This window comes from Mus caroli, unplaced genomic scaffold (genome assembly GCF_978045245.1).
Source record: "Mus caroli unplaced genomic scaffold, Mus_caroli_1 scaffold_16, whole genome shotgun sequence".
Lineage (NCBI taxonomy): Eukaryota > Metazoa > Chordata > Mammalia > Rodentia > Muridae > Mus > Mus caroli.
This window is the reverse complement of record NW_028227271.1, coordinates 73450373-73470737: the sequence shown is the minus strand read 5'-3', so window position 1 is coordinate 73470737 and position 20365 is coordinate 73450373. Positions and strand designations below refer to the sequence as shown.

Sequence of the window (20365 nt, the reverse complement as noted above, 5' to 3'; positions counted from 1 at the left end):
GTATGTGTGTGTGTGTGTGCATGGTGGGTTGGGTATACTGAAAAGCACTGTTATTTTGAAGGTCAGAGTGAAGCCTGAGGAAGAATAAGACATGAGTTCAAGCAGAGCCCTCCTCCAAGCTCTGGTCCCACATGCTTCTAGTTTGAAATGTTGTGGAACAAATGATCCACGGTCATCTTCCCATGACTCCCATTACACTGCCATCTTCCATCTTGCCTCTGGCTCTCCATTGTGCCTTCTCCATTCTTGAGCAGCTCATCTTCCTGCTCGTTCCTTGCGTTTCGATGTGCTGAGTGAACTCTTGATGCTGGAGACTGCCTTGTCTGATGTACATAGTTCCCCAGGGTGGCCAAAATGCTTCCTTCCTGGGTGCAGTTAACCAAATGTGGCTGTCACTTCAATCTGTTTCTCTAGCCCTAGCCACTCTTTAGGTCTTCGGCCTTCTACACAACCTATTCTTATAAACTTTTCTGCAGTACCCCCATTGAAATTGGATCCCAGACACTGTGCCCCTCCTAAATTCTGCCTCCCCTTCTGTCATCACAAACTATCCCAGCTGCCCACACCAGTGCCCAGGCATCATCCCTGTTGTAGAGCTCTAGATCTCAGCCTCTGTCTACCTCCTGTTACATTCGGGGTCAGATAAACAGTCATCCCATATGCTGAATTATTGGGCTGAGCTCTTATCTGGGCTTCCTATCTTTACACTTGGCCTTTGCCACCCCTCTGTCCAGAGGACTACAGGAGTGAGTAAACTTTCTAAAGGGTCAATGGGATTCATGACTTAGGGCCCCCCCCCAATGGCCCTCAGGTCAGAGCCTAAATATCAATATCTTGACATGGGTCCTGAGTCTTTTCTCAGGAACTGGGCCTCTTTCTCTAGCTTCTCTGCTTCCTGAAAGGTGGATAAGATATGCAGCCATACCTGAACTTCCCCCAGACTGTCCATTAAATCTAAATTTTGTCCCATGGTTCATCTCAATCTTCATTCTCCCTGTAGTTTTGATATTACCTCCCTTAAACACAAAATTTCTGAACTCCCTTTAATCTAAACTGAGGGCTCTGCTTAGTAATGTGAAGTAGTTAAAACTGTGACAGGCTTAAATAAATTATTTTTAATTCACACTTTGAATTACTTTTCAATATTTCATACCCATGGCTAAGCATATTCCCATATCCTGGCACTAAACCATTTAATGACTACATAAGTATCTATGCTTTTATGGTAGAAAGAGTTTCCATTCCTGGCTCAGATATCCCTTGTGGGAGAGTTTGCACCATGAATTTATTTACATCACAACTCATCTATGCCTCCATAAACATTGAAATCACGCTTGTCTCCAACCTTGGAACAATTAATAGCCACCCTAATGGAAAGCACCAAGTGAAGGAATTCCCAAACATAAAGACCTCTCGAAAGAGACTTCATCTGTATGCATGAGAAGTAAGACTGTAATCAGTGAAAGAAGCCAAAGCTGTGTCTTGGGCAGAAGCAATGGAGCTGCTTTTTAACTTTTTCTTTTAATAAAAAGTCACAGTTCTTACTTTATCTCAACGGCTTTGATTACTCTCTGTGCCAAACTTACAATTTCTTCTTACAGACACCAGTATCTGTGGAGATGCAGACCACAGTTTAATGGCATAGAAAATTGAAGCTTATCTCAGCCCCAGCCAGTGTAGATCACTGTTTTATGGGTCTTCATGAGGCGTTATGTTCACAACCACTTTAGCAGACTTTGCTGAACACAGACTGGGTAACAGGCGTCGAGTTTCAATTTCATGCAGCCCTTTCTGCGTCCAAAGCGTTGTGTACACAGCAGTTGCTTGAAGTGTAAGCTTGTTTATCATTTGGACTCTGGGATTGTGGTTGTTGTTGTTGTTGTTGTTGTTGTTAGATTTTAGAAAGTTTACTGTTCTCTATTAAACTTCACATCTTTGGGTTTCTTAGGGTGGTTTTAGGTTCATACAAAGGCTAAGAGGGAGTATAGTTTACTCATACACTCCCTACCTGATACATAGACAGCTCCCCGCTCTGTCAGCATGTGCCACCACAATGGGGCATTTGATTCCACTGATAAACACATCACACTCACCTAGTTTGACTGAGGGTTCGTTATTGTTGTGTATATGAGTTTGAAAAAAGGAATAATGAGATTCACTCCTGAAGGCCTTGTGTGTTCTTCCTGTGGACTCTGAAAATTGTGTTTGAACAAGTCTCAAACTCTGTGTGTGTGTGTGTGTGTGTGTGTGCATACAGAGCCTAGAGGAAGATGTTGAGTATTCTATTCCTTCCTTGTTCCTCGGGGGCAGTCTTTCATTGAGCTTGGAGTTAGGTTGAGGTCTAGCAAGCTCCAGGAAATTTCCTGTCACCACTTTGTATAGAGCTACAGTCACAGTCACATGCTCAGCTGCTCCTAGATGATTACGTGTGCCAGAACTGAAATTCACTTCCTCAGGCGTATGCAACAACCCTTCCTACTCACTGAACTGTCTCTCCAGTCAGTTCATTGCTTTGAATCAAAGTCTTCTTCAATTGTAAAATACTATATTGATCTTAATCATTAAAATTTCAGACAAGAGCTTCATATTTGCTCTCATGTTGTGACAAAATGGCTTCTTACAAAAGAACTGTAACTGATGGCACCTGAGCATTGCATCAGGGGATTCAATCCTGCCTGGTTAGATTGATGTCTAGGCTGATATTATCAGCCAGCATGTCCCCTGTGGTTCCCCTGTAATATATTTATGTATGACTCCTTCCTCACTTCTGGGGGTACACCAGTTTAGCTCATCAGATACTTTCTCATGCCCCAGATTCCACTCAACACCCATGATCTGGTCATGGAGTATTAATGGGACTTCCCTAATAGGACCAGTCTACAGGACCAGTGCCCCTTGGAAGTCCAGGCTGCTCTTGGCGTGTTTGGAGAACAACTACACTATCAACATCAATCATCCTGGTCACCTTGGATGATGGCACGGGGCCCCTTCTCTGGGTAACTGATTTTGGATATTGGGGTACACTCAACCCTGTTCTGCCTTCTTAGTTATAATTATTCTAGCAGATACCTGGAGGCAGTAGTGGCAGGAAGCCTCACACCAAAGTGAAAGTACTTGTGAGTGGAGAAGGCAAGTAGGATGGGAAGGTTAACATCTCTCCTCTTCTGTGTCCTTAGCACAAGCCCTGTGCAAGTACTGCAAAAGAGTAAAGTCAGTCCCTGTCATTAGGAGGCAGATGATTCTTCAGTCACTTTTAGTCTAAGAGTAAAGTGACCCCAGAGAAGACTACTCAGTCTCCCTGTGAGAATTAACTCATTCTTTCATAGATGCCAGTAGCAAACCAAAGATAGATAAAACACCATAATCCAATTCTTACAGACAATCAGAGGAAATAGAAATAACTTAATTATCTTCCCACTAATATTTCTGACAGGTGGGGATTTGTTTTAGGAATGCCCCTACCCCATGTGAAACACTGAGAGCTTGTATAGTGTGCTCTTGTCTCTAAGGAAGCTGAATCATCTATGCTGGAAACTATGAAGCATCATGTGGTACTGGATTTTCTGTTGATATTTTGACATGGGACACAAAACATAACCAATTTTAGATGTCCTTCCCTTTGTCATCTGGATGTCAAGGAGTCATCTAGACTCTCTGGTTCCATCATCTGTTCAGGAAGTGGATAATAAGCTCTCACAGGAGTAAGCCATGCCCTTCCCAGCCTTTTTAACACGGGTCCCTCTTTTCTTCCTGACGGTGTATTCATTCCATTGGCTCTTGCTACTACTGCACAGACAAAACAAGAAATCAATAAGTAATTATGGATAGGCAAGGAAATGCTACTGATTCCCTCCAGTGCCCAAATCACCTAGGGTGACAGAGTAATGCAGCCTGGTGGAGTCTTCTGACCACAATGCACAGGTGACTAGCTGCCCTGGTCATGCAAACTGGACCGATGGATGCATGTGTAACACTCCCTCATCATATTCATCTTCTGCATTCCTGTACAATTAGAACGCTGTTTTGAGAATCTGAAAAGGAAATTTACAGCAAGGGCAAAATTCAAAAATTTTGAATTCTCAAATTTGAAGTAAGGAGAGTGAGGACTGCATTAATGCCTCCTTCACTGTTAGCAATGTTCAGGACTAATAGATCTTACTTCTTAGTATCTAAGATGTTGAAAGAGAAGCAATAAGTCCTCCCTAAAAATCCATTACACTCCTAGATTGGAAAGCTATTGTTTTCATTAGGGAACTTGTTCACCAGGAGTTTATTAATCCTTCTACTCTGCTAGGAAATTCTTCTCCAAGAAAATGACTAGAAAAATGAAAAGATTTGTTGGTCCAGATTCTAAAATCGAACAAATAGCCAAGGCAAAGCTCGAGTCTCAAGGCCCTCAAGTATGGCTCCTCGTGTGTTTTCTTTCTGAATCACTTGATGTCAAGATAGGGAAGCAGAAGGAAAGACTGAGGTTAACCTCAGCTATGAAATGCTCCCCTCCATAAATCTGGGAATTTACTTGGTGATGTTTGTATTGACAAAGAAGGACTTTCTTCATGAGATCCCTTGACCTCTGAGAGACCATTCTCAGACACTCATCATATGATATCTGTCCAAAAACAAATGCACAAATGGGAATAGAAGCAAAAATCAATTGTGCAAAAGTGGAAATCGATGTATGGGGCAGATGCTGAACATGAAGTGACTAAATTACAGCTCTTGCTCATATAGATCCCCAAGGAAGGAAACCCACATAGCTGCGCCCAAATTAAACACTTCCTCGCTAATGCCACTCTTCCACAGAGCTTCAGCCACGTGGCTTTAAGTCAAAAGCTGCAGGGACAAAAGGCAAGGGGGAAAAACTCCAGTAAGCACTAGAAAACTCAACAAGTTCTCTCTCTCTCTCTCTCTCTCTCTCTCTCTCTCTCTCTCTCTTACACACACACACACACACACACACACACACACACACACGGGAGCTCACTTTGTCCTCTTTACGAAAACTCAGCCACTTGTTTTCTGGCAAACTGGGATAAACTGGGCAATGTTACACCTACCTTAAGTTCCTCTCTCTTGGTTTGTTTGTTTGTTTGTTTGTTTGTTTGGGTACATCTTCTCTCTCTTTTGTATGTCTGCCCCATTTCTGCAAGCTGGTTAAATAGAGGAAGAAATAGGCCCATGGTGAGGAAAGCCAGCCTTGCTAACAGAGTTGCCTCTGCCTTTGGTCCCTCTCCCTAGGACACATGGTCACCTATTACTTTGTTCTCTCCTGGGAGACAGTGATATTTTTTGCTTAGAGACATAGACGTAGATGTGAGCCTTTCACATCCGTTGATGGGTCACTCATGCCTGGACTCCTTCACTGAGCTATGCAGAACTGTCTGTTAACCTCAGACTTCTGCTCAACCACTAAAAGCAAACTGCACTAGATACAAAGTCTGGATCCTTATATCTAGTGCAATTTTGGAAGTCCTATTTAAAAAGAAATGTTAACGGTCATGAGATAATGTAAAACCTTCGGAAGGGTGTCATGAGGCGGCTTGACCTGAAGCATTAGCCACGAGAGCAAAAATCCGTTCACCTCTGTCACTCAACATGTAGCTCACTCTGCTGATGCTGCTCAGGACAATGGCCCCACAGCTCCCACATTCTCAGGAACACACACCTAAAACTCCTTTTGTCTCTGCTCAGGTCTCCTAAGAATGGGCTCTCTGCCGTACATCTCCAATCTCGGTGGAAATACTACAGTAGTTAATAGTTGCTTCAATGTCAACAGCTAGCCCACAGCCACGGCTCCTCAGGCGTACACAAGACCAGTGCACTAGGAAAGTACAGGAAGCCCTCAGATGATCTATCACAGAGTGAACAGTATGAAGAATATTATTAGCAGCCAAGGAGAAAGTAAAGAGAAAGAATCCTGATGCTGCCTTTTTGTGCTGTGTCCCTGGGGTAGCGTGATCCCCTTGACAGGGTCCCCATGAATGCCCGAGATGGATGCTGAAGCCCCATTTCCTCAGTGATAGACTGACTCTTGATGAGATGTGTGAACCCAGTTAGGTTTCTCCCATGTCAGTCTGTAGCGCAACACGCATCTCCCCTGGTTCCCACATGATTTCCCATAGTGCCCCTCTCTCAGGCCTACCAACAAACATCCGTCTCTACATACACTCAGTGCACAACAGGACTCATGTTTCCTTGGTTATCTTCTAGGTTCTGGAAATTTCTAGGTGAGCATATTCATAGTGGGTAGAATGTGCCTCCTCGTTTATCACTGGGATTCTAAACAGTTATTTCTTGAATGCTTTACAATTATTTTCCTCTGGACTCAATCCAAAACAGATGCATGTTTCTCTTGTTCGTGATCTGATATTCTGAAGCTACTTTCTCTGAAAAAGAGCTGGGGTGTGTGTGTTTCCCTCTCTTCTGTTTCCCGAGCCTCCTCTATTCATTCTTGCTCTGTAGATGCACATTCTCTTTGTACTGTCTCTGTCTCCTCCCCTGAGTACCTTGCTCCAGTGTTCACATTTAAGTTTCCCAGTTAAAATTGGAGTTCAGTCTCTGTGTCTTCTCAGATTTCTATTTTACACCTCTGTCCCTAGTAGGTGGTCCTTACAGCTGCCCTCACACTGTGCTGGAATCATTTCTAAATGCAGAATCGTCTAGATAAGCAAAGGAGGACTTCTGACTATAACCTCAACTTTCGTGGTTAATGATCTAGCACATAGAGGTTTAATTTGCTGCTTGGGTAGCCATCTTGGATGGCTTTGTGATTGGTTGAATCAGCTCTCCCACCATGCGTGTTTTTTTTTTTTTTTAACCCGTAGTTTCAGTATACTATAAGGCTCATAGCCATTCCTGTCTTTGGTGATACCATCTCCTCCACTGGCCTCTATATTAGCAGGATCTCACTCTACCATGCCTGGTAACACAGACCTGTAATCTCAGCTACTTCAGAAGCTGAGGCAGGAGGATCACAGACTCAAGACCTGCTTGAGCAACAGAGTAAGATCCTACCTCAAACTATAAGTAAGAAAGGGGGCTGGAAAATCAGCTTGGTGGCAGAGTACTTGCTTATATATGCAAATCCCTGGGTTCAACTCCCAGGACTGCAAATTCTTAAGAATTAAACAACAGCCATCATATGCAAGACAGCCTGAGAAATAGTGTCCAGGTGCCTGTCCAGGAAAAAATGAAAATGAGCTTTGCAGGTCAATTTCTAACACTTCATCCTCTGGGAAACACTCTCCTCTGGGTTGTTGATCACTAGTTTTCTTGCTTTGTTCTTACTTTGCAAGGCATTTCTTCTTTTTTTAAAGTCCCTGATCTTCTCTTTGCTTTGCATCTTATCCTGTATAGTCAATCCCAGAGGCTCTCATCTGAATGCATTTGAACACAACTGGTACTCACACTGACTTCTCTAGCTGCAGATGAGAGGCTCTCTGTACAAATACCCATGTGATGTTTCCACATGGGTAGCTGTCCTTTCCAAAGGTCTTCACATTCCCACTTACCTCTCTAAGTATTGTCCCCAAATTGATTCTTCCTCTTCCGTGGCTTGGGGCAATGCCTCCTTGGTTTTATTGCACCATCTGTACCATCTTCAGAGTACCCTCCTCTGATTCCATATCTGACTTTGCCAGTCTCCTGTAGAGTCCAGTTTCTCTAGGTAACATCCTACGCTAATCTCTGAGTCTACCTCCCCTTAGTTCTTTGGCCTCTCTAGCCTTGCTACTCCATAGGCCACTCCAAGGCCTTCTCGTTGTCTACATCCAAGTTAACTCTTCATTCTCCCTCCGTTCCCTCCAAGCCTAGCTATTTATAACTCCATTTAACTGTTGCTTCTTCCAAGAAATCTTCAGGACTCTAGAAATCCCCAGGTTAGGAAAAACTAATTTCAGTTCAGGCCTCTTAGCCTAAAGGCTACTGCTAGGGCTCTACTGAAATGCTCATTCCCTCCTCTGAATCTCCCTTGGGGGTCACACCTGTCACATTCTCTCTTCTCACCTCATACTATGCTCAGTACTTATCAACACTTCCCTGCCTTTGGATTAAAGCATTTTGGGGTATATTCAAGGTCAACCTCCTTTCCCTGTGTGGAGCATTCTGTGGGAGGTGGGATCCAGGTGAGCTCCCGAATTAGTGATGGCTTAGGAGCATACATGAAAAACATATGACTTGAAATGTGAAAATGATATACTAAGAGCCTTTTGTTCAGATCCATATGTGTGACTGCTCAACTTTGTTCAATTTTATCCCAGGTTTAGCTTTTAGTATTAATTTGAACACAGAGGACACAGTTAAAAATCCGTTAAAATCAGCTTTTAAATATTTTTAATTGAAATAGAATTGCATCACTTCCCCCCCCTTTCCTCCCTCTAGCTCCTCACAAATCATTGCCATGACCCTCACAATCAACTTGATAGTCTCCTTTTGCTTTATTATTATTTCATATTCCTCTGTGTGTGTGTGTGTGTGAGGGGTGGGGGGAGAGGGAGAGGGACAGGGAGAGGGAGGGAGAGGGAGGGGGAGGGGGAGGGGGAGGGAGAGGGAGAGGGAGAGGGAGAGGGAGAGGGAGAGGGAGAGGGAGAGGGAGAGGGAGAGGGAGAGGGAGAGGGAGAGGGAGAGGGAGAGGGAGAGGGAGAGGGAGGAGAGGGAGAGGGAGAGGGAGGAGAGGGAGAGGGAGAGGGAGAGGGAGAGGGAGAGGGAGAGGGAGAGGGAGAGGGAGAGGGAGAGGGAGAGGGAGAGGGAGAGGGAGAGGGAGAGGGAGAGGGAGAGGGAGAGGGAGAGGGAGAGGGAGAGGGAGAGGGAGAGGGAGAGGGAGAGGGAGAGGGAGAGGGAGAGGGAGAGGGAGAGGGAGAGGGAGGGAGAGGGAGAGGGGAGTTAGGGTTTTACTGCTGTGAACAGACACCATGACCAAGGCAACGCTTATCAGGAAATTTAGTTGGGACTAGCTGCCAGGTTCAGAGATTCAGTCCATTATCATCAAGTGGGAGCATGGCAGTTCCCAGGAACACATGGAGCTGGAGAAGCTGAGAGTTCCACCTCTTGTTCTAAAGGCAGGTAGGAGAAGAATGGCTTCCAGGAAGCTACAACAAGGGTCTTAAAGCCCACACTCACAGTGACACACCTACTTCAACAATGCCACACCTCCTAATAGTGCCACTTCCTGGGCAAAGCATATACAAACCCTCATAGTGTGTGTAAAGATATATATAAATACAATCTGCTGAATCCATGTTTCTTGGTGGTCTTTGTGTGGTTTCAAGGCTGACCACTCTGCACTGGACAGCCAACTAGTGGGCTCATCCCTGGGAGACACTAATTCTCCTTTTCCTGGTAGTCACTACTTCCCTGTAGTTCTTTGCCTAGGATTAGGACACTGGGGAAATTTTCCCCTTCCAAGTTAACATGTCCAATGATATGGCCATTGTTTTGGTCTTGTTTATGCAGCGGTTTCCAGGAGACACTTTCATGGCAGATTTCCTGGAATCCTAGCTCTTACAATATTTCTGACTCTCAATGTTCCCTGAGCCATAGATACAGGAACTGTGATGTTGATGTAACTATTGGGGTGGAACTCCCACAGTCCAGTTACCTCTGCTTTGTGTCCCCTTGTAATTGTGTGATGGTCCTCATTAGATGTAAAGAGAAGTCTCTTTGATTACTCTTGGTAGCTACACTTACCTGTAGGAATAAGAATAAGGCTTAGAATGTAGTGAGGAATTGTGCTGATGTAGTAAAGTTTCAGTAATAGATTCTTTCCTAAGGTCCGTGACCTCACTAGCACTGGTAAGCTGGCTAGATTTCCAGGACAAGGCATGATTTGCCTCATGTTGAGCGGGCCTTGAATTAAATTAGATGGTTTTGGTTGCCACCAATATGTTCCTGGTACTTATTGCATCTTTACCCATATCTTGCTGCACTGGTCATTGTCATGGTTCATAGGTGTTGCAAGCGGGAAAGGACTGCTTAGCTGCTTCCTACCCTTGGCAGCCTGAGTAGTATTTTCTGGAATCATGGACTCTAAACCACAGGAAGGAGGCTATCATGTCAAGTGCTGTCTTTGGCAATAGACACAACTCCCAAGCCCAACTCCTAAGAAGCAACCAAGGGCTACCTCACCAGTCCATATTGTCTGGGAGTCACTTTGAGTTCCCTAACCAGCTGCTGAAAAGGACGTATCTGTGCCTGATACTGGGCTAGTGTGTGATTCTTGTGAGGAACATACAGTCCAAGTAGCTTAACTCATGCATACATACACTCACACACATACACACTTACACACACACACACACATACACACTTACACACACATATACAAACACACACACTCAATATTGTGTATAATTTCAGGTAAATATAAAATAAGATTATCTGTTAAGGCTTTGTCAAGCAACCTTGGTGTGATTCGTCCCTTCTTCTCCTATGGTGACAACACTCTTTGCTCCCTAGTTTGAGCCCCATCTCAGTTATTCTGTTTGTTACTCCACATCACCTGTATCCTACCATCCCTTTCCAAGACCCCTCCCCAGAAGGACCCCTTTATATTTTCCTGGTTTCTGCAAACATTCCATGCTGTATACTTACATTATATCAGATGATTTGGAGCTAAGAACCACAGGTAAAAGGGAACATGTGGCATTTGCCTTTCTAGGTCTAGGTTACCTCACTTAGTAGGATCTTTTCTAGGTCCATCACTTTTTCATGATATCATTTTTCTTTACAGCTGGAAAGTATGTATGTGCCACATTTTCATTCTCCATTCATCTGTTGCAAGACATTTATGCCCCAGCTACCCCACTCCTTGGCATATGCCCAACAGATTTGTCATTCTGCTCCATAAATACTTGCTCAGATATGTTCATGGCCGCTCTACTCAGAAATGGGAAATGAAAGTCAGCTTTTTTACCTAAAACCCCAAAAGTGACACCAGAGAAGAGGCTGCTGTGGTCTTGTTTCTTAAGATCTTTGTTTTTCTTCTGTTGGTACCTATTGAATGCCAACAAGTAATGGCAGTTTGCCTTCTTTGACTAAAGTACATACAGCTCTTTTCAACTTGTCAAATCTCCTTGATGATAGTAGATCTTCAGAATTAACCCAATTGAATTAAAAGGAGCTCATAAAATGGATTTATAAGTATTTTCTTATAAAAGATGGTATTTCAGAAGAGCCATGTCCTTATAGATATACTGTACCTTTAAAACCCAAATCAACTTAATTAAATTTCTTTAGAAGCAACAGAGCTGAAACAAAGTAATGAAAGCCAGGGGTCTGTCAGGTAGTGTTTATTCCTGCATTAACTGCAAATACTCCCTTTTGGCCCTTAACATTTCGTTTAAATATTTAACACTAATGGCTTCTAGAATTGTTGGTAGAATTAGCTTAAATGAATCTTTAACAAACAGTTTACCTTAAAAATAAACAGAATTTGTATTATTACAACAAAGAACAGCAAAAGGTTCGACTGCTATGTAAAATCTGGCTTGGTCTTCAGTCACCCTGACCATGCATCAAACACTGCCACCATTGTTTGGGAGCAAGTGAGGATTCTCTATAAACATAAGGAGGGAACTGCACGAATTCCCAGTATTTTCTTTCTCTACTTTGTGTAGTTACATTAATGAGTTCCTTCCACTTAGAAATAACTAGAAAGCAACACATCTTCGAACAAGCATTTTTCATACAGGAACACAATTTAGACCTCTTCATGGCCAGGGCGTATGTTTTGACTATTGTTTGGACAATTATTTCCACAATGAAGAAGTCTTGAATGTGAATGTGAGTGACAAGCTCTAAGTATCTGAGGTTGATGAGCGGACAAGCCCGAGTTACTAAAAGCCCAAAGGATTTGCGACATACATTCCTTTCTCTCTCAAGTCACTCAAAGAAAATGAGAATTGACAGGCTTTGTGGGCTGTAGAACCTTCAAGGACAGCGAAGGAGAAAAACTTGTATTTGTTTCTTCGACACTGAGTAGTTTCTGGGTGTCCACTGAGAAATCCCTGTTCTGAAGCCAAATAAATCTTACCAGAGGAAGAAAATGTAAGAGCTGTTTATAAAGCAAAAAAGAAAAGGGCCGTGACTCTACATGGGCAGCCACTGCTAAATGTTTATGTTGGGTTCTAGCCGATGTCCCCAGTGTAAATTAACAGTGTTTATTGTCAAAGTCAATTACTTAATGACAGTCAGAGATGTCCCTTTATCATAAGAGTTTGCCAAATCTAAACAATACAATACAAAAACAATACAACAAAACTGGCTGAGGGGTGCTGTAAACGGGGCCACCAACACTGAACTTACCCAGCTGTGGCTCTTCACTGTCACCATGTGCTCTACACTTGCGTGGCCTCCCAAGCTCATCTTGCCAAATCAGAGGTCAGAGGCTAGAAAAACAAGTAACTCAGAATCCTAGTCCCTGCTAACTCTTGCCTATTTACGAAGAATTTGCTCTGTCGCCCCGTTTTTTCTCTTCTGACCACCAAGTCTCCACACTTGCCTTGCAGCAGCTGCTGAGACATTTCTCTTCCTTCCACCTTCTCATAAACTCTTTTCTATGACCTGAAACAACTCATCTCCCAATCGTTTTCCTCCTCTGATGTACATTATGATTGTCAGTCCTTCCCCTGATGGAGGGGCAGTTGGGGAACAGGCAGCTGGGAGTCTGTGTACAATCCCTGACATGGTTCTCATCCCATCTCACCCAATGCTCTCCACCCCTCCGGATGACAGGGTTAACACACCTTTTGGAGTGTGAGACTGTCTTCATTGCTCCCTAGCCAGTGAGGATGCCTCCCACTAGATAATGCCTTCAGGAACCAGTCCCTCAGTATGCTAGGCCCACTCACAGTGGGTGTGAGCGCCTGGACCCAGCCTTGAGAAACTGGAGCATAACTAATGAGAAATGTGATGTGTTCCCTTCTCACCCTTTGATCCCCAGTTCTCCCTGGGGAGGGGGAGAGTTGAGTGTCTTCTCTATGGGCAGAAGCTTATATTTTCTGAGACAGCAGAGATGAAGGCGCAAGGCCACATACTCTGTAAGATGTGCCTGGGATTGGCATCAGTGCAGGAGCCAGAGGTACAGATGGATCGATGCTTCAGAATTGCTCTCAAGGTTAGATAAAAATGAGGCAAGATCATACAGTCCACACTGGAGTATGGGTGGGCAGCAGAGAGAAGCCAACATGGACCCTGATGGGGCCGCCGAGCTGAAGGCCTCTTCTGAACTATATCAGCTGAACCAATGCGGCTTTGCAGCCCCGCCGTGGGTATGTCACGGACCATTGGCAGAGAAAGATTCTCGTGGGATTGCTTTCCACTAAAACAATACCAAAAAAAAGATCATGAGGCTCTGAACATCCTCGGGAGAGAGCCAGAGAGCACAGAGAGCCCGGTGGCTCCATCAGTGTCAGTGGTGGCTTCTCTCTGCTGCCCATGTGTACTTCAGTGTGGACTGAACTTGCAGAAGCTAGCAGGAACACCTATGGAATTGATGAGCACTTTGTTTTACAATAATTACCGCTATTATCTTACATCATAAAATCCAAGTGGCGTATGCCAGGCATCGCTGTGTTCCGACATTAAGCCCAGCACCAGGGTTGCAAAACCAACAAGGCTATCTGCCTCACTGCTGGAAGACAGACAGGATCACTACTGCGTTAGTTTTGATGTGAGCATGCCATGTTCATGGGAAACAGAAACTGTACTATGTTCCTAGCCTCCCCAAGCCTGGGGGGCAGCACACTTCCGCTGCTGTGATTGATACACCTGCATTTCCTGCCTCCTGCTCACCTGGCATAGACAGAGTCAGTCGGGCTGGAAGTACGGAACAGATTGTGAAAGCCAAGGCACTGTGCTGGGTCTCTGAGCTGAGAGCTAGAAGGTGTACGCATGTAAAATGGAATCACGGAGTAAGAGAGGCCGCATGCTCACGTGTGGCCAGGCTACGCATGGGTATATGCTCTCTCTCAGCTCAGAGATTGTGACCTATTTTTGTGCCCATAGAATGCAGCGTGGAAAATGCCTTATGTGACATTGCCAAATAGAGTAGACCTAAAAAAAAATGTATATGTACTTCTGGGTCCCACTTAACTGTACCTTTGGAAACACACACACACACACACACAGGCTAATGGTTTGCCACTGGGGTGAGTCATAGCATCAACCAGAGGGAGAATGGAGCTCTAGCAAGGAAGTGTGCACAGGTCTTCCTCAGAACAATGCAAACAGATTCTCAAGGGCAGAGATACAGGTGTGGCTACTCTTGAAGTCCTTGTGCTCACCAATCCTGTTGCCCTGGGTTAAAGTGGGGGAAGAGAAACTAGAACATCCAGGTGATCACACTGCTAACACTGGCAGAGTGGAGCTGACTGGTCATAGCCTTCTCTGCCTCTCCATAAGAGAGACCTGTCAGGTAGGGGAGGCAGGGCCCAAGAGCACTCTGGGCCTTGACCAGCAACTCTGCCTCAGCCTGTGAACACACTTAACAAACTCTATGCTGATGTGAGTTTAGTGCCTTGCAGTTTCTATAATAAGAAGTTATGAGGCAAATGCTTGCTGTCCTAAGCAATTTGCAAGCCACTCAACCCTACATCCCATCCTATCAGGGATGTCTCGCCATAAAGAGTGTTCTGTCTGGAAATGTTTACCAAACAATCAAAACCATAAAGTGAAGGGGTTGAGGGAACGGCTCAGTGGTTAAAGGACTTGTAGTACAAGCATGCACACATGAGTTCAGACCATCATCACCCACGTAAAAAGCAAAGCCTGGTGTGCAGTGTACACACCTATATCTCAGTGCTGGGAGAGAGAGACAGGCAGGTCTTGGGGCTTGCTGCCCATCCAGCCTATGCAAGAAGTGAAGTCCATGATCAGCTAGAGACCCTGACTCAAAAATAAGGTGGAGAGCGATGGAGGAAGAAACTCAACACTGACCTCTCTCCTCCACAGTTGTACTTTTGGGCATGCATGCATACATCGCATGATGAGTGTGCATGAGTGTCTGTGTGTGTGTGTGTGTGTGTGTGTGTGTGTGTGTGTATGTGTGTGTGTATGTGTGTGTGTGTATTTGTATGTGTGTGTATGTGTGCATGCATGTGTGTATGTACATGGGTGTATGTGTGTGCATGCATGCATGTATGTATGTCTTGTGTGTATTCTGTGTGTGTACAAGTTGTCTGTGTGTACCTGTATGTGTGTATGCATGTATATGTCTTTGTGTACAGTTCTATGTATATATGTCTATGTGTGTACATGTGTATGTCTGTATAACTGGGTGTGTATTCTGGGTGTGTGCATGTGTGTCTGTCTGTGTGTGTCTGCATCAGCATCTTTATGTCTGTGTGTGCATATGTGTCTGTGTGTGTCTATATGTCTCTGTGTGCATCTCTATGTGTGTGAAGGCAGTCTGTGTATGTAGGTCTGTGTGTACATATCTGTGTGTGTGTGTGTGTGTGTGTGTGTGTGTGTGTGTGTTAAGTTCAGGGACATCACGACAGGAGCCAGCTAGAGTAACTAAGCACTAGATTGGTGGTAAAGACCTAAGACCATTAAGCTGAGCTCTGCCCTAGTTCCCCTGCCTTGGAACCCCTGAAAATGTCACTGTAGAAAACTACAGCTTCAGAGGATGATAAGCTTCCTAAAGAAATATACAAGAAATGTTGTCACATAACCCAGAACTGGTGAGAAGACAGTAGGCGGGGACGTGAAAAAGGTCAAGTGATTCTTGGTGGCAAGTTGAAGCACAATGACTTTGTACTTCTTTGTATTTCCATCTCTGTCTACTTGGAGTGATTTAACAGCCTCCAGTTTTAAGTTTAATGTGATAAAAATAAAAACCGATTTGAGGTGCCAGATACCATTTCACATTTTTGACAGCTTAGCTGGGTCTCAAGCTGAAGGGCACATCTTCTGGGTCACTGCTCCAGCTGGCAGAGTCATGGACATTTTAAAAGTTCCTTATCACCAACCATGAGGATTAGCAGTTCTTCCCTACTTACTGTGGCTACTTCTCAGTCTCCCATTTTTCTTCCCTGAGCTTTATCTTATGTCAACAAGCCATGTGGATGGTACAAAAGTATCTTAGGATTGAAGAGAAGAGAAGAGAAGAGAAGAGAAGAGAAGAGAAGAGAAGAGAAGAGAAGAGACACAGCCAAGAATGAGTTAAAATTTAAACGGGGGGGGGGGGGGGGAAGCGAGCAAAGAGACAAATGATAAAAGAAAGCTGTTTATGTGTATAAACCAGTTTTGAGCCTTTTATAAGTGGCATCAAGAAGTAAATGAATGATAGTTTATTGCTAGCTAGATTACAAAAAGGTGCATGACTAGTGGGAGCAGAAGCATATTCAGTTAGCAATAGCATTCCACTCAACAATACCTCTTGGTTTTCTGAGCTGATTTAGAATACAAGGAATTGAATGATCAAGAGTCCAAACAGTAAGAGCAGTGGGGCTTAGCTTTCCAGGAACTAATTACAGCATAGCTGTCTGTAATGAGCTGTGATTGAGCTACACCACGGTCCAGCTGCATCCTGGTCTCCAGCATCCAATGCTACACCATGCCATGGCATTTGTAAGAATGTGAGTGTGTGCCATCAGAATAGAAATCTTCATGCCCCATCCAGGCTTTCCCGGATGAAGCTGTATCAGAGTTCTCCAGTTTGGCCATTCCACCATTCCTGCTTCACTGAATGAGAGGGAAGAAAAGGTCACCTCTCATCCAGGGTTATTGTTTGTGTGGTGCTTGCCTGTGCAAATGTGTGTGTGTGTTATGCATGTGTGCACTTTTACTTGTGTGCGAACCTGTGGAGCCTGAGGTTGATATCCAGTCTCCATTTTGTATAGATTGAGACCAGGTTCCCCTTTGCCACCTCAATCCAGAGCTCGCTAATTTAGCCACTCAGGCTGCCACAATGCTCTGGGGACTTAATTTCATTTCTGGGGCACTGGGATTGCATGTGAATCACCACATCTACTCGGTATTTCCATAGATGCTGGGAATCTGACCTCCATTCTTCAAGCTTGCTTTGTGTGGCAAGCAATTTACCCACTGAGCCATCTCTCCACGAGCCCTTGTTTCCTTCCCATTTATCTCTGGAACTGAGCCCCTCCTCCAACACACACACACAAAAACACACACACTTCTTTCTTGACTCCCCTCCTGTTTCTTCTCCTATTATCTAATCTATGCTCCTTGCTTGCAACAGATGACCTCATTTCTCATTTCCATAGAGAAGACATGCAAAAGGAAGAGAGAAGGCTCTCACCATCCTAGCCCCAAATCTCCCCACTTACCCATCTTAGCTCGACAGCTCAGCTCGCCTCTCCTCAGCCTGTTGTCAGCAACACTGTGGTTCACTGAATCCTACCAGTCCTATATCATCCTGCGATGGTCCTTTATCCCCCATGTCACTAGCTCCTTTGTGTTGTATGTTGGGTCACTCCCATGGACACACAGAGGATGTGAGTGTCCTCCATACCATCTCTTAAGAGCAGCCAGCCATACCAGTGCTCTGTGCTCCCCTCTGCCTGCTCTTCTCCAATAGAAGATCCCCACATTTTAATAGTGACATCTTTAACTTGCTTCCTATTTTAACTTTGAGTGGCCTCACTGTCTTCTTTCTCCATGACATGGAGTCCAACTCCTGGAACCATGAAGAGACCCTTGCCACACAGTCACTAGCCCAGGTCGTGTTAGCAGCCACTTTCAACAAAGTCTACTTCTAGGCCTGGCACTATCGTATGAGTAAGAACAGGAGTTACCAAATCAGATAAACAAAGAGATAAAGATTAAAAGGAGTATAGGTTTTGTTCTTAAATTTCATCTATTAATATTTGCAATGATTCCTTACAATGCATCAGATTCTTTTAAAGTTGAACTGTTGTCTTTAAAAAATGAAAATTCTTTCAGTTTTTTAAAGATAATATTTAGACTTTAGAAAAAATTGAAAGGGAATTGGGAGCAGGGTAGGTGCCCACTGCATTGTCTTGCTAGGCCAGCACTCCGAGGGACTATACTTTGATACAAATACATTTGATATTGCAAGAGAAAGACTGGAATGAGAGTCTGTGACATGTCAACAGGAGCTCTGTTTCCTCGGCTGTTTTCATTGCCTTCTTTAGTCTCTGTAAATTCACAGCATGACTTGTAGTGCATTTGTGTAGGATCTGTTATAAAATAGAATATATGCATTTCAAACACTGACTGGATATTGGAAGCCTAGGGAACATGTGCTGGAAAACATGTTGAGATGCTCTGATTAAAGTGGAATTCCCAGCATCTTCAGGAAATGTGTCATCCAGTGTTTTATCAGAGCCTTTGGGGTCCTGAGGCAGGGAGTTGGGCTTCTGTAAACCAGAGAGGGGTTGGAAATTATATAAATGGGATAAATGAGAAAGGGGGCAGGATACTACCCTGGGTCTCTGTTGCTCACAGACCCATCCTGAGAAGAAGCCAACATTTGAGAAAGGATCGCTAGCAAGTGGAGAGAGCAAGCAGACTAAGCGGAAGCCAGGTTGGCAAAGGCAGATGATGTTTTGAGTCAAGTGACATTCTGAGAAGCGTCTCTGTCTTGAATAACACGTATGGGCAGAGCAAGTTGGCACGGAAACCATTTATTTAATATTTGGGGGGAAAAGCAGACAAAAACCACCCACCTTCCCAGCCAGGCTGTCTGGAGGAGGAAGAGGTGTGTCTTCAATTCCCATTCCTCTGGGTTAAGCCCTGGTGATGTGCGGAGCCCAGTAATCTCTTCTGACACCTGCAGAAATGTTTTGCAAATTCAAATGCTTGGAACTCCACCGAGTCAGGAGGTGAGCCATCGCCTGTGTCTTCCCTGCTTAATAGGAGTGTGCTGTCTTTTGCAGGATGGATGGTCACAATATCACTTTGTAGCCTCATCTTCAACCATCGAGAGGGATCGACAAAGGCCCTACTCCTCCTCCCGCACACCCTCCATCTCTCCCGTGCGTGTGTCTCCCAACAACCGCTCAGGTAAGAGGCAGCCCAGCCTTGGCTTCCTCCTGAGCCAAGGGACTCCCTCCCAGCCCCTCATCTGGGCACCACACTGAGAAGAGCTGTCTGGTTTGTAGTATGCTTTGTTGTGGTGGCAGCTCTGTTGAGTAGGCAGACTGAGACCCAGTCTGTGCTTGCTTCCTGTCTGTGGAATGTGTCGTTTACTCAGTGAGGAAGGATTGTATAAAGGAGGCAGGCAAGAGTTCACACACCAGAGTTCTGTGAGCATCTCTAACTATCCCATACCCAATCTGCTGATTACAACCTAAGAATCGCCAATAAATTTGTATCGTAGCCAGCTTTAATTCATAATTTTTCTCTCATTCTGCCAAATGCCCAGTACTTAACTTTGATCTCACGTCTTTCTAAATACTTTCTATGATTTTCCAGTCATTTTGAATAATCCCAAAGACTAGGTGGAAATACAAAAGGTAAAGGTGTCTGTTATTTATTAATGTAAGTGTCCTACGGTTCTTTCTTCAAAGTATTGGGTCGTAAGCTCATCTCTCCCTGTCTGGTGATTATGGTTTTTAACCGGGGAATGATGAAGACTAAGTAACCAGCTGTCCCTACTTGTATCAGATCCCCTGTATCTCTTATTGTGACATCCTTCTCTTCCCTTCCCTGCCCCGCAACCCCCACTGAGGAAATCCTCTTCTTTGAAACACCACCTTGAAAGGTTGGATAGAAAATCTGCCCTGCAAGGTGGCTTTTGTGCCCCAGAGGATGACTGCCCTTAATCTTCTACACCGTTCTCACAGTTGGTCACAGGGTGGAGGGAAAGCAGAAACAAAGAGAGAACGTTTCAGAGAGATCAGTTACCCTCTCCAAGCTCCATGAAGATTTGAGTTCAAGGTAGTCCTTAGGACATTTGATGCAACTGTAGATGAGAGTCGGGAACTCTCTGTAATATGGACACACACAGGTGGGCACTGATGCTTCTAACTCTACCGTTCTGAAGGCTTAAAGAGCACCTGGGACACAGAAGGAGGGTGGCTGGTTAACTCTAATCAAGAGCTACAGTCAGCCAATCAGTGTCAGGGAGATGAAGTGAGAGAGGAAGTGGGAAGGTGTTGGGATATGGAAAAGCCATCTCTGGAGTAGGCAGGCAAGGGCCGGCATGAGGATCCACTCAACAAGTGTTCTGCCTTGGTATTTCCTAGGCCAGGCACATCCAGACACCTAATAAACATTTGTTCGCATGATTTGATCTTTCCTGGAGCTTAATCCTGATTTACTGGAGACTCAAAGCATCACCATGTGCAGGGTCTCAGGAGATAATTACACACTTCATGTAGCTTAATAAACACCGCCATCTGTGCAGTATTAGGCTCTCATTTTAAAAGCTTTGGTCAAA

At 44.5% G+C, this 20365-nt stretch overlaps 1 protein-coding gene across 3 annotated transcripts in view; it reads left to right on the top strand.

Moving 5' to 3' along the window:
* Positions 1-20365, top strand: part of Ctnnd2 (catenin delta 2) — an 810770-nt gene that overhangs the window by 774122 nt on the left and 16283 nt on the right. For all 3 annotated transcript variants that reach the window (XM_021182851.3, XM_021182850.3, XM_029469859.2), the window contains one exon: positions 18861-18987. In XM_021182851.3, the coding sequence (XP_021038510.1) occupies positions 18861-18987 (127 nt within the window). The remainder of the gene's footprint in view (positions 1-18860; positions 18988-20365) is intronic.